The sequence below is a fragment of the Athene cunicularia genome, unplaced genomic scaffold (genome assembly GCF_003259725.1).
Source record: "Athene cunicularia isolate RWA unplaced genomic scaffold, athCun1 SCF_15, whole genome shotgun sequence".
Classification (NCBI taxonomy): Eukaryota; Metazoa; Chordata; class Aves; order Strigiformes; family Strigidae; genus Athene; species Athene cunicularia.
In genome coordinates, this window is record NW_020799211.1 from 117,821 (window position 1) to 131,586 (window position 13,766).

General features: G+C 51.4%; 1 protein-coding gene across 1 annotated transcript in view; it reads left to right on the top strand.

Moving 5' to 3' along the window:
- Nucleotides 1-13,466, top strand: part of LOC113490582 (hydrocephalus-inducing protein homolog) — a 78,808-nt gene extending 65,342 nt beyond the window's left edge. The window contains 3 exon segments of the mRNA XM_026867100.1: nt 10,392-10,584; nt 12,461-12,577; nt 13,263-13,466. Of these exon segments, the coding sequence (XP_026722901.1) occupies nt 10,392-10,517 (126 nt within the window). The 3' untranslated portion in view covers nt 10,518-10,584; nt 12,461-12,577; nt 13,263-13,466.
- Nucleotides 13,467-13,766: the final 300 nt, after the last annotated feature.

Genomic DNA, 13,766 nt, shown 5'->3' on the forward strand with positions numbered 1-13,766 from the left:
GACAAGTGCTCTGGGTTCACTTTCTGCTATTGGTCTTGTTCATGCAGCTGCCTCCTCTCAGGGTCCTATTCCCTCCTCTGTGTGCCAGAGTGTTTCCCTGTCCCCGAGGGATGCTGTGGTTTCTAAACATGAAAGGATCCGATATACTTAGAGAAAAAACACCTAGAAGGATAGAAACTAATAAAAATAGTAAATAGAGGTGTATGCACTTCTGGGGTTGAAAAACTTGAAATGTATCAGAAAGGGAAGGAGTTCTGTGGCCACCTCACATTGTTTTTTCCCCTTGTGTCCTGTTTCTGTAGCAACCTGGTGATATCCTAACTTTGCAGCACCAGTCTCTTTCTTTAAGAAACGCCTCTGCCCTGCCACTCAGCATCGTCCTGGCCTTAGAGCAGCCCTTCTTAATCTGTGATGCGGAGCAGCAGCCCCTCTCTGCAGATGCTCAGGTGAGCAGCCGTGGGCCTTCCCGCTGTGGGGTTTGAAGAGGGGGGGTGTGGTGGTACGTTTCTGTTGGGAGGTCCTCTAGCAGAGAAGTTTATTCTTTAGACTCAGCAGTAGACTGGCCTGAACTAAGTCAGATTTGAAACAAGCTGCTGAAGGAAACGAAATATCATCTGAACTGGGGAAATACATCCTGGCCCTAAGACGTGAGGAGAGGGGAGCAGGCAGCAAGCCATGTATAACGGTGTCTCTTTGAAGGCATCGAGCTCTCCAGCAGCCATTCTCAGATACCCTCCAGAGCAGCTGGCTTTCCTCAGGGGCAGCCCTGCCTTCAGGAAGGCTTAGGAGGCTCCTCCAGCTGCTGCCTGGCCCCTGTCCTGTTGTTGGAGGAAGGTGTTGGACGTGGGCTCTGCTAAACGCTTGTTGTAGGCATGGCCACCACTTCTGTGCTGTGCCAGTGACTAGCCCCTGCAAGGGTGAGGCTGCAGTGCCATGCTGCTTGTGCTGGGAGGGCAAAGCAGTTCCTCTAGAGCTGGGGCAAAAGGCCCTGGTGTGCCAAGTGCTGGTTTAGTTGTGTATTTAGCACATCGCTCCTGGGGGTCCTGAATTCAGCAGCAGAATATTTATTTTCCTCGTGTATTGATGCAGAGCACAGTGAGATGAGCCTGAGGTAGTCTCAGACAGAGTGTGGTGGGGCTTGCAGTCAGGCACACACTGTGAAGAAAACACAGGATGAACTGAGAAGCCTATTCTGGGGTCACACGTTGAACATTTCCACATTTTGTGCTACTAGACCTTGGGACTTCATCACACTGGTGATAAATACTCTTCATTTCCTTGCAGCCCATGAAGCTGGAGATAGGGGAGGAACAACTTCTCTCCATCAGATTTAACCCTGCTTATGAAGAGGATTTGTGTAGCCGGGTAGTGGAGAAGGTTCTAAAGATACAGTTTCTTGAGCATCCTCATGAGGAGCAGGTCACCATTCGGGGAGAAGTCTACTTCCCAAATCTCCACATCTAGCCCACGGTCCTGGACTTTGGCTGCCTCTTGAACGACACCGAAGGTGTGCGTTACATTGAGATGACCAACTGCAGCCCTCTTCTTGTCCAGTACCACTGGTTGTTCCTGATGGACAGCCGCGTGAGACAGATGAGGTATGTGCCTCTTTGCTCTCTCCTTGAAGCTCTTCTCCCTCGTGTCCAGTTTGTGCTTTGCAAAGACCAAGGCTGTTTGCCTGTGATCTGACAAATTGCTTTCAACTTTCCTTGGGTGAGTAACACCTCCCAGCCGTGGTCAGGCTTAGGTGCTCAGAGAAAAAAGTGATCACCAGTTTGACGCTGGGAAGGAGACAACATTCTCCAGTCAAGCTGGGGCTGTGAGATGCTACCAACACTTCCTGCAATGTCAATAACCTAGAGTCCTGCTTTATTTCTGGAGCTACAAACCCATACCTAGGCACTGGGACAAGCAGATATATGATTTTTCTTCCCTGCCAACCCTATGTATTGTCATTTTACACTAAGAACCTACACAGTCTCTTGCTGCTGCTTTACTGTAGCCCCCGTACTGGTTCCCCTGGGAAGGAAGGCTGGTGTTGGAAAGCTGCTTTCTCAGACCTTTGTGGCCTGAGGCGAACACCACACTGGTGCAGTGAGTTTTCATCTGTTAAACTGCACATCACATTCCCCAAACAGCTATGTAGTGTCTTACAGCGAAAGGGCAGGTTCTGCTGCAGCTGTGGGTGCAGCTGTAGGTGTTGCTGGGAGCACTTGTCTGAATGTCCTGGGAAGCAGGGCCAGCCAGCGCTGGGCTGTGGTTTCCAAGCCCAAGAGCAATCTTGCAGTTGTGCTGGAGCACATTTATAAACACATTTCTAGCAGTTCCTCCTGCTGTGGCCTCTCTGCTTAGTCAAAAGTCTAGTCTGGGCAGTTTTAATTACAGTAGCAAATGGTTTTTCCATAGCACCCTAGGAAACCCAGGGTAACCATTACCTGGGGAAACCCAGGTTAACCATTGTGTGTTGAAGTGCTGCCATTACAAATAATAGAGATCATCAATAGACAGGTTGGTTCAGGGAATTTGGATCTGGCTCAGAGGAGACAACCTACTGGGAACTGGAGATTAGCTGTGGCGATGAGGAGAGCTTGCGGAGAAGACCTGGGCACGGGGGTAGCCTGCTCACAGCCAGATCTTACCGAGTAACAACCAGTCTTTAGTGTGGCCCTTCTTGATGCACGGCACCTGCCAGAACAGACCCTAAAATGCAGAGGAGAGCCCACAAAAGCAGGTGGAGGGAGTTGGGCAGAGAAGGAGGAGCAGAGCTGTAAGCCCAGCCTGGAGGCCTCTGTCATTTCCTGGTAAATTAGATTAGGGTTTAATTGCAAGCTAGAATGAAAATCTAATTTTGATGATAGACCAATGCATATATTTTATAATAGGAGAGAAGCAAGCACATTACAGCAAAGCCTGTGTGGAATTAATTCTTCTGGGGCCACTTGCTGGCCAGTTGCCTGTCTATCTTCACTCCTTTTTTTCTTTAGAACCAATTTAAGGTTTTGGAAATGTGAATGCTGAATCAGCTTTCAGCTTTTAATTACCCCATCTCCACCTAAACTGGCTTTGTACCTGAGCCTGCAGGTGCTTGTTCTTCCAGGGGATGCTGAGTCACCCAACTCTGCTGAGTCGGTAGCAGTTGAGGGTCCTGAGCATCTGGCAGGATAGCAACCTCTGCTCCGAAGGGCTTGGCATAGACCCTTCACTGGCTCGTTAGCACTGGGGACGTTGTGGCAGCTCCCTTTTCTGCTCTGTATGTAAATTAAGCAGAAATGTACTTTCTGTGGGTCCCTCAGCAGACACCATGTGATTCTCCATGGCAGAGCTGGAAATGAAGATAGTCTCGAAGCTATTGACACCTCAAGTTGCTCATTAAGAGCCTGGAAGAAGGGCAGCATGTCAGTTATTATTTCTGGTCCACATTAAGAACTGTTAGTATTCTAAATTATCAGATCAAACTCACCCAGTCTGACAGCAAGGGAATCAAACACCAGGTCTCATGAAGGTGAGATCAATAGAGTTTAACCATGCATCCATCTGACCTTGCTGGAGCCGATCATCAGAGACTCCCACCATCAATCAGACACACATGTTTATTTTGGCCAGGAGAGAACAATGTTCTTCTGCCTGGACAAGACTGTGTGCTTAGATCTTTTTTTGCTTCGAATTGTTCAACCTATTTTTCCTACTTACCCTTTAATCACTGCTGCTACTTTGAGCAGAGCAATCATATAAGCAACACAGTCCAACCATTGCTGTGTGGTTGGACGTGCCCAACTCATGCCAACCCATGGCCCTTCTCTGGCACTGCTGAGCCATCAGTCTCTCATGGTGGCTCTTCTTCTTGACCTCTACGTGGTTAGAGACAGACTGAGAATACATTCTCCTCACCCCTTGGGCCTTTGATAGCTCAAAGCTGAGTTAATCCTTTGCACCACAATGTTTTCTGCGGCGTTGGAATGGGTCACCACAGTCATCCAGCAGGAGACTGTAGGTGTGGAGTCAAATTCAGACACTTCATCATACTTCTTACCTTAAAGGTTTCTTTCTGAAAGACTGATTTGTCCCCCTTTCTAAGGGCAGTATCCAGCTCCTCAGCTTTTTTTTTTGGTTTCCCATCAAAGGGAAGACATTAAATCTCAAAGGATATAGAAGGATTTTCTTTGAGACCTGTGACAAAGGCTGCCAAAGCCTCATCACCAAACTTTGCTTTTCTCTAGAGTTTTCATCCTCTATTAAGGACCTGTTCCTTGTCATTTACTTTGAGCATTGCTGTTCTTGCATCACCTCTTTGTCCCCTTCATGCGAGACATGTTTCCTCCCTGGGACAGAGCTGACACACACCAAGGAGTCCATGTGCCAGGATGGATCAGCAGGGAGCTCTGCCCCTCTGTGGCACGTGTCAACCTCCCTCTGTGTATTGATCTGGCGTGTCTGGGGAGTGGGAACTTCTTAGCTACAAATCCAGTGTAATGAATTGCCAGTAGATTCTTTGGGGAAAGGTTTTGTTGAGCTAAACATGTAGAAAATCACTCTTTCCTTTCCATCCAGGATTTTCTCCTCCAATGTGTTTTGAACCAACCAGGAGCCTTTCTCCTCCCAAGTGGGTTTTCCTACAGCATTAGTAACTTCTCATTCCTCCTCTCTCTCTCCTTCCATCCCAGCCTTGTTACTGACCAGAAACCCCCAACTGTCTGTTATATTTGATGGGGGTTCTGCTTTGTTGTTTTTGTAACAAGGAAGAAATGGAAAATGCAGGCAGTGAAAAACAGTGCAAGGTACAAATCTGACAGCAGTCTCCTGTCAGCCAGCGGAGGGGAGAGGGAGCAGCAGCAGCCTGTCCATCCAGAATGCACCCATCCACTGTGCCCCTGGTCTGGGGGAGTCTCAGATGGGTGGCAGTAGACTATACCCCCTCCTCATCCCCCCAGTGCCATCAGGTCCTTGGGGCAGTACATTTTGGGCTTTGGAAGCCCCATGGGTGCTACTTTTCCTGCTTAAAGCCAATGTTTTGGTCCCACAGTGGTTTCTTTTCCAAGGTTTTCTTTGGCCACAGCCACCAGCTCCATGTGCTCTAGGAGCCACTCCATGCTGTGATAGGCTCTGTTAAATGAGTGTGTTAAAAAAATTATCTCTTATCCACCTGGTCCATCTCCTCATCCCTGAAAGCAGCCACAGTGTGAAGACCCGCTGTTGCTACTGCCCTTGTAGCTCCGCAGGAGCATTGATTCATAGAATATCTCCAGTTGGAAGGGACTCATAAGGATCATCAAGTCCAACTCCCTGGTCCTCGCAGAACCACATAAAACGAAATCATATGACTAAGAGCATTGTCCTTGAACTCTGACAGATTGCCACGCTGCTCGCGGAAGCAGGTGGGTTGCTTTGCCAGCTTAGAGAACAAGTAGCAATTGGGTTAAGGCAGTATGGACCCCGTGTTCACACAGCCCAGGTGAGGACTTTGGGATGTCAGGGATGTATCACCATCAGTCTGTGTCTCCTGACTTGGACAGGGAGGTAGCCAGGGGCAAAGAGAGGGCAAACCTTCAGCGCTTTACAGCACAGCAGCCTGGGGAGGACTTCAGGTCCCAGGGAGATTTAATGGAGCTCTGCAAAGAGTGGGGCAGCACAAAGAGATGCCCACCCCAGAGTTAATGGTGTAGGCTGGTGCCAGAAGGATTGGTTTATTTCCCATCATCCGCTTCTTGTAGCAGGAGGCAGGAGTCCCTGGGGGGTTGCACACCCCAAGGGTCCTTCTGGGCCAGCTGACATGTCATGCATTTTTGAAAGTGCCTAACTCGATTAATGCCGCCTTTTCAGCTGCTCTGCCCTCAGGAGAGTAATCTTTCTGTGTGAAACCCTTCCAACTGTGAGCTTGCTTTGCTTGCTTCCTCTTCGGTGGGACCTGTCACCTCTCCCTCACCTGCTTGCCTCCATCACCCCACAGCCATCCCCAGCTGTCCCGGTGTCACCTGGACCAGGCCAATCCTGTCTGCTTGTCCGTTGCCCTGGCTCCAGGAGCTCAGTGGGGCCATTGGCCTGTGAGCACATTTCCTGGGAGTATTTCTGCCTTGCTCTTGGTAAAGCAGGGGGTAATGATGTTGTGCTATGGGAGTGACCTTTAATAACTCAGCAGTGACATTAACTCACCTTTTACACAAGGTGAAAGCCACGCACAGCCTTAGATCTGTGATTTCTGCTGGTGCCACAAGCCCTGCTCCTTCTGGACAGGGGATAGGTGGCGGTGCTGGCGTACTCAGCAGGGTGGAGCTTCAGCATCTGAGTGATCTGGGGATGTGACCCTAGGAAGTACATGAAACTGGAGCTTGTTTTGGTTTGTTTCTCCTTCTGCCTTAGTTATCGTTGCTGCTTTACCTTCTCCTGTCTTTCCCTGCGGTGACCCGCTGCAGAGCCCCGTTGGGAGGGCATGCTGTGGCATCGCTGCCCACCCTGGGCATGCTGGGCAGCCTGCACCAGTGTGGGCCAGTAGATACACCTCCTGGGGTTCAGCAGATGCTGTCAAGATGAGCAGGGACATTTCCTTCTAGGTGAGGACTTTAGGACATGGGCTGTCATTGCATCTCCCTCCTTTTCCTCGCTCTGCTCTTGGCACTGTGGAGGGACAGTGATGCAAGCTGGTGGGCAGAGGGGCTGTGGTTGGCTTTTCCTGTGGTGCAGCTGTGAGCTGTGAGTAAGTACACAAACCTTAGCTCAGCAGGGGAATTTGTCCCAGCAAAGAAATAGGCTTCAGGGCCATTTGGAGGAAATGCTGTTCAGTAGTCACTCTTGATGAGGGCAAACCCTCGCCACTGCCTTCCTCAGCTGCTGGCCGGCTGGCCCAGCTCAAGCCCAGTGTTCCCACACGGTGCACTGGGAAGGCTTTTGGTTTGCGCCTGTATTATATTATTTTGTTTTCAGCTGCAAACACCCTTGAGCTGTCTGTAACTGGCTCCAAAGTGCCTTTTTAATATGTATCTGATGGCCAGAAAGAGAAATAAAAGTGCACTGTAGGGGCCTGTAGGCTGTTTGTGTGCCTCATGGGCATGCAGTCTCAGGTTCTTTTCCCTGTGATGACCTGAGAAGAGCTCATGCTTTGTTGGGAGGCTCATTTTAACCCAGTGCCATGGCTAGTGGGGCCACCAGCAGGTGGTCCTTGGGGGCCTGGGCAAGGATGCTCCATACGTGGGTGCCATGCACTAGGGAAGCAGTCTCAGCACTGTTAAAACTCTTGCATTTCATGCAAAGGGGCGGTGGCTTCTGGCTCCTGTCCCTGGTGCTGGCCGGGGCTGTGGGGAGCTGGGGCACTCCTCTTGCAGCGCTGCAGTGTTGAGGGGATGGTCCTCATGTTGCTGGCTCTCGCACAGCCTCAGCCCTGTGGGTCACGTCATCCTGTGTGAATCTTCACGTGTAGTTTGCAGAAGCGATGTGATTTCTAGCTCCTCTATTCTGGGGGGCGGGTGTGGGAAACTGTGGCCCTAGCAGGCTCAGAAACCAAGATAGAGACTGAGATATTTTCTTTCAACATCTCCAAGGCTGGGGACAGTGGGTGACACAAGGCTGTCCTGGCCTTAGCAGGAAGGACTCCTCTCCTCCTGGTGTCAATCTGCCTGCACTGCCATTAAATCCCCACTGTTAATTCCTGGATGCATTTTGTCTCAACTGAGGGGTGGCCAGGTTGGGTGAGATAGACTTGGAGGGCTTAACCCCTTGCTTTCAGCCCCTCCAGCTCCAGGCTGACCTGCTTATGTCAGGAGGCTCCGTCTCTCAGCTCCACAGTGCTGATGGAGGCATGTCCACAGCCCTTTGGCCCCTCCACTTTGGGATGGGTCCTCTCTGCAGGTGGAGGAGCTGCTCTCTGCTCCTTGCCTTCCTCCCTGCATTCACAGCCTTGGCCAGGAGGTGCTGGAGGGGAAGAGCTGCCTAAAGCTTGGGCTGATGGTGAGCATCTTATCTTCCCCTTTCTTCTCCATTTTGAAGACAACCCCCTTCAGCATCAGGAAAATTTCTTGTCCCAGGGGTCAGCTTTCTATTGACACGTTGGGTTCCTCCCTCCCTTTCTTTTCATGTTACATTTCTTATTGTTCATTCACTGGAAAAAGTCCCTCGCCGTGCTTTGTGCTTCTCCACAGCAGGACTCACTAATCACATCATCTCCCAGCACCAGGTCCCAGAGGCTTCTGCTTTAGAGTGAAAAATATTGTTGTCTAGGCACCGTGATCCCATGAAGTTGCCTCAAGCCATTCTATACAACTGAGGGTAATTTTATAAGTGATTATGGATTTTGCATCTCGGGGGTTTACCTCTCCTCAGGATCTGTTCTTAACCTGCGGTATTTATCAGAAGCAGCTCTGAGAGCCACGCTTTCATTGCCTGGCTAGGAGGGGTCACAGCTAGCAGTTTTGGGACAATCACCATGACAATGGCCAGACCCATGTGCTGAACTGGTGCATGGACTGGTGTGTCGCTGGAGGGCTTCGAGGTGCTCCTGGCCCTGGTTGTGTCTGCCCCTGCACTGCGGGCATCTCCCTGTCACCAGGTACAGGCAACGTTCAGCTGCAGGCTGACCGGAGGCACGGTTGTTGTAGATGAGCTGGATTGATTTCATCCTGAGGCAGATGCCCAAGTTAGTGGCTGCTGGAGGTGTTGAGCAGGTGGGTCACCCCTCAGAGCACCCCAATACTTGTTAAGGCGACTCGGCTGAGAGGAGCGAAGATTGTACTGGCAGGACTGGAGATGGGTGATGCTCTGCAGGGGCACGTGCGCGCCTTTGTCCCCTCCAGCCCTGCTTTGCTCTTCCTCGTGAACAGTGCCGAGGTGGCCTTTGGGGTCCCCCATGGGGTCCCAGTAGCAGGCAGAGGGGGGTGCTGGGGAGGGGTGACAGTGCTGCTGCTTATTGGTCCCTGCTTGGGGCATCTCGCCTGGGCAGAGCCTTGTTCTTGCATGTGGCTGCAGGAAGGACAAGTCAGGTGGGATCTCTCGGGGGTTGTGAGGAGCAGAGCCTCTAATCCAGAAATGGAAACCAGCCTTTAATGATAATCTGCAAAGCCAGAGACAAATACTCATTTGGGAGCACATTGTTAAAGGCCCTGAGTTCCCAGCTGGGAATGAAGCACCTACAGTGCTGTGAAAGATGGGGCTCGTTTGTCCCCGGGAACTCTTGCAGATAGGCGTGGTGACAGGCAGGCACAGTTCCAGCGTGTCCCTCCATGGGCCATTGGAAGGGTGAACAGAGTTACTGTGAGCACCTGCTGAGATTTAAAACAGGGAATGTAGTCTGAGTCATTGGGAATGTTTGAAAATGTTAAACCATACACTTTTTACTGGCACGTGTTGGTCAGACTATCAACTCAGTTCTGTCAGTAAGATGAGCTGTTGAACTGCTTTGCTGAATCGTTTGCCAAATTGATCCTCAAATGGTTTGCGTGTAGAAGCTGCTGGGGAGGTGATCATGCCATTGGTAAGTGCCACGTTGGTTACAGCCTTGTTTCAGCAGAGCTGCTGCCCTTTTAGCACGAGGTGCGGCTGGAGCCATTGTGTCGCAACGAGGGAATCCCGGTGGCACAGCAGGGAGCTGAGCCTTGTCACCGGCGTGTGCTGTGTATTAATTACAAATGCCCAGAGCTCCCTTCTCCAGAGCACCGATTGCTGCTGCTTCGGTGCTCCTCAGGGATCAATGGGCTGTTCAGCCGTGAGTCTCTGCCCAGAGTTGCTCAGTGGGTCTTTCCACACTGCTCCGTGTGTGTGTGTGTGTCCCGTGCTGGGCTCCGTGGGTGCCCCCGCATGGCGCTGGGCTCTGTCGGGGTTAGGGTGCAGCAGGCTCTGGGCTCTATCCCTGCTCCTGCCTTACACGCTTGGAGAAAGCCTTGGGCATTGCTGCTTGCTCATGCTGACCTGCAGCTGTGGGTGGTGTCAGGGGAAATATTCCGGGTTAGCACCTGGTAGAGCTGCAGAAGTTCTCACTTTGGCCCTCTGGGTGGGGGACGCCCAGTCTGCAGCTGTGAGTGCTTTCAGGAGGGCACTGGTGGCTCTGCACTGGCTTGTTGCTGTCCAGATCTGCCTCTTTGTGTCTCAGGCTCACCTTTTTGCACAGTTTGTGTGTCTCTTCCTTTCCTGCTGTGATTTTTACCTCCCCACAAGGCTTTCACCCATGTCCACTTCCATTTCTCCTTGCAACCAGTTGCCAGCTGCCTGTGCCGCTGCTACACCAGCGTCATCCCTAGGCAGTCCCATATGCTGACCTGCTCCATCCTGGTTTCAGAGCTGCTGGCTCAGACCCGTTACTGAATTCACAGCAGCAGTGCCCAGCCAGGGGCTGCATCCTGCCAAGGAGCTGCTCATGCAGGCTTCCCTCCCTCCCACTGCAGGTCCACAATCAAAGTCATGTTATTTTCCAGGTTCAGCCCTCCAGTGCCAAAATTTTTCACCAAACCCCAACCACCAAAGGAGGAGGGAGCCTGGTTGGAGCGCTCGGTGTCTGCAGGGAGCAGCTGCAGGGATGGAGGTGTGGAGGAGCCAGCTGAAGCCCTGGGAGCCGGAGGGGATCCTGCCCAGGAGTCAGCAGATGCAGATGACTCCCTGGAAGCAAAGGTAGATTTTCTTGTACACCTACTGCTCGCATTGCCTCTCCCATCTTGCCACTGAAAAGCTGTGCCTGTGCCTATCCCCCTTTTTGCTGCCCTGCTGTCATGTGCCCTGAGGGTGGGCTGGGCAGCAGGGCCAGCAGCTGGACATGGGGCTTCTGGGGAGGGAGAAATCAGATAGTTTTGCTTGGAGAAGCCCACGAGATCCTACAGACCTATGCTGAGTTTGGTTTTTTTTAGCTTGTTTTTACACTGTAAAATAATCCTTTTATCTGCATCATGATGTGAAGGCTTCCAGTTTCCATCCTGTATCAAGCTGTGCCAAGTACTGTGATCTCCAGGTACCACCTTCTCAACCCCAGCTGGAGCCGCTTGTTTTTATGTCTCTGCCTTCACCCGAGACCTGCAGTATCGCAGGGATGGCCACAGAGCCATCTTTGATAACATGAGACTTTTCAAAGTCATTGTCTCTTCCTCCTGGCATGAAAAATCGCCTTTGGTCTGCTGACCTTCCTGGTGAACCTCGGTGCTTTGGAGCTTGATGTCCGTGCTAGTGGGAACTGGCGCCTTGTTCTGCATTGTGTGGGACAGAGGCTGCACCTGGGGCAATAAAAGAGGATGCAAGAAAGCATGGGAAGTTCTAAAAGCACTGGCATTGGCATTAAGTTCAAGGAGAGGGATTGCACCTGCTCACATCCAAATTTCTGTCATTTTAACTTTATAACATCACATTTTTTCTGTATCAGGAGAAATGATACCCCGTAGATGTAAAGAATAGTGTGGCTGAATGTTTTTGGATAGAAGCATGGAATCTTCTTTATTTCCTGCTTTGTTGCCATGTATGCAGAAACAAACCAGAGAAAATCAAGTAGATGTGGCTAAGTAGGATCCAAAAGGCTTCAAAGGATATGTCTCAATTGCAGCTTCCCCTTCTGCTTGTGTGACTGTGTCAACGCAATATCCACATAACATCCCTGGGGAGGTGGGAGACCATAGGCCTAGGAAAGTTGCGGGTAAGAATCTTTGGGAATAGGCACTTGGCAAAGCTTTGCTAGGCTTGAAAATGTAGAGATGAGAGAAAGAGCATTGAATCTTCTGATTCTGAGCTTCATCTACCGGGGAGATGTAGCCTCTGATTAGATGTAAAGATGTCCCATAAAAATTCTTGCAGATTCTGCTGATGCCAAGGCCCCAGCACAAAGCACTTCACGTTACTAAAGAAGCAGGTATTGCCACACTTCAAAAGCACTCACAAAGCCCTCGCTTATTAAATAGGGGATGAGGTTCCTTTTGAAAGATGGCACCTCTGAGGTCAAACACCAGCTCTCAGCTGCTGCAGGACAGAAGAACATCTCTGCCGCCATCTTCAGGAAGGTGCCATTCAAGAGAGTGACCTGGTGGAGATCCTCAGCTCTCCAGCACTGATGGGTGCACAAGATGAAACCTAAGCACTCTCTGAAATTGGATAGTTGTGCCAAGCCCTTATTTTCCTGGTTTGATACTTCTTGCTTGCTGCTTTTGTCCTGAAGAACCTAACCTGTTGAGGCATGGGGTTCTGGGCACGTTCCCTGGGCGGGAGTGAGCAAAGCTGGTCTGGCACAAGGGTGCAAAATGCCCTTGAGGTCTCTGCCAGGACTGAGGGCTGGGTGCACTCAGCTTCCCCATGCACACTTACATGTAGGAAGTGCAGGCGGAGCCCGTGTCTCACCTGTGGGTGGGCTTGGACCCACATGCAATGGATGGCACGGACATACCCGTACTTGATTTGCACCCAGGTCCCATCTCAGCTGCTCCTGGCTGGGTGAGGTGGCGGAGCCTGCAGCAGCGTGGTCTCACCCAGACCAGCCAGCTGCTCGCTGCAGCCCATGGTGTTTGTTTTGCAGGTGCTGCCATCCCCTGCTGAGGAGCTGGAAGGGGCTGTGGAGACACAGAGCCTGGTGGGGATCAACAAACGGATGCAGTTGGTGGAGGCAGAGCCTGTGAGCTTGGGAATGGAGGAGGTAAGTGGGAATCTGTCTTGTGCCACGTTTCCAGTGTGGCAAGCAGTTCTGTAGCCCCCCTTCCCCACTGGTGGCCCTTGATGCTGCTTGCAGCGTGGCCTCGCGTCCCTCCAAGCCCATCGCACAGCGCTGCTGAAGCAACTGGTCACTGAGAGGCCATGCAGGACATGTGTAGGGCTGACCTGTGCAGCAGCTATGGAGGGCATTGTTCATCTTGTTGCTAATCAAGTGATCAACAGGAAATTTCTGCGGTAGCTTTTGTGTAGCCTCTTGAGAGCGCACAGCATGTGAATCGGAGAGAGTGAAAAGCATCAGATGGGCTGGGCTGGAGTCCTCCGCCCCAGCTCTGAGAGCTTTCACCTCTGAATACTGTGTTTTGCTTAGGGCAGTAAACGGTGCTTTTAAAGGCATGTTCGGCAGTTGAGAGAATTTCTTGGTGCCAGGAGACATCCCAAATTACTTTTAATATGTAGTGTATTAATTAATGAGGGAGCATGGGGGAAGGTTTTTCCCGTGGCCCCTCCACTGGTAAGTGGAATGGGTACAGGATGAGATTAAGGTGATTCTGCCTGTGTTTGAGGAAGACCCCCCGTCCAGCCATGTCTGTACTTTTCTCCAAGCTGTGGCTGCTCTTCTGCACCAATTTCCATGCTTGACATCTTGATCTCTCCTAGCCTACCTCCAGGTTTTCGATGTCCTGCCACTCTATGGTGTGCTGCAGCCAGGCAAGAGCGAGCGGGTCATGTTCACCTTCTTTGGCCACACAAATATCGTCGCCCATGTCACGGCGCTGTGCAGGGTGGAGGGAGGCCCAACCTACGAGATCGCACTGAGTGGGGAGGCTTCACTCGTCAACTACCTCCTAGACGTCACCGAGATCGACTGTGGGCTGCAGGTAACGCACGCTTCTCTTGGCAGAAGTCCTTGCTGTGAAACCATCACTGGCGTGTTGCTGACACCTAGGGCTGGGGCTCTCTCCCCTTCCCAACTACTTTGTTGGCTGTATGGCTTGGAAGTACAATCTTGGAGTGGTACGTCCTGCATCCAATCTGGTTTTTAATGACCATGTCTGCCCTCCTCCATCTGGGAATTCCTCCTCCTCAAGGTAACTAACGCCGCCTCCTGGGGCAGGCAGGGTCCCAGTGGCGATCTCCAGAGGGATGTGCCCCAGATGTCCATCTGCTGATCC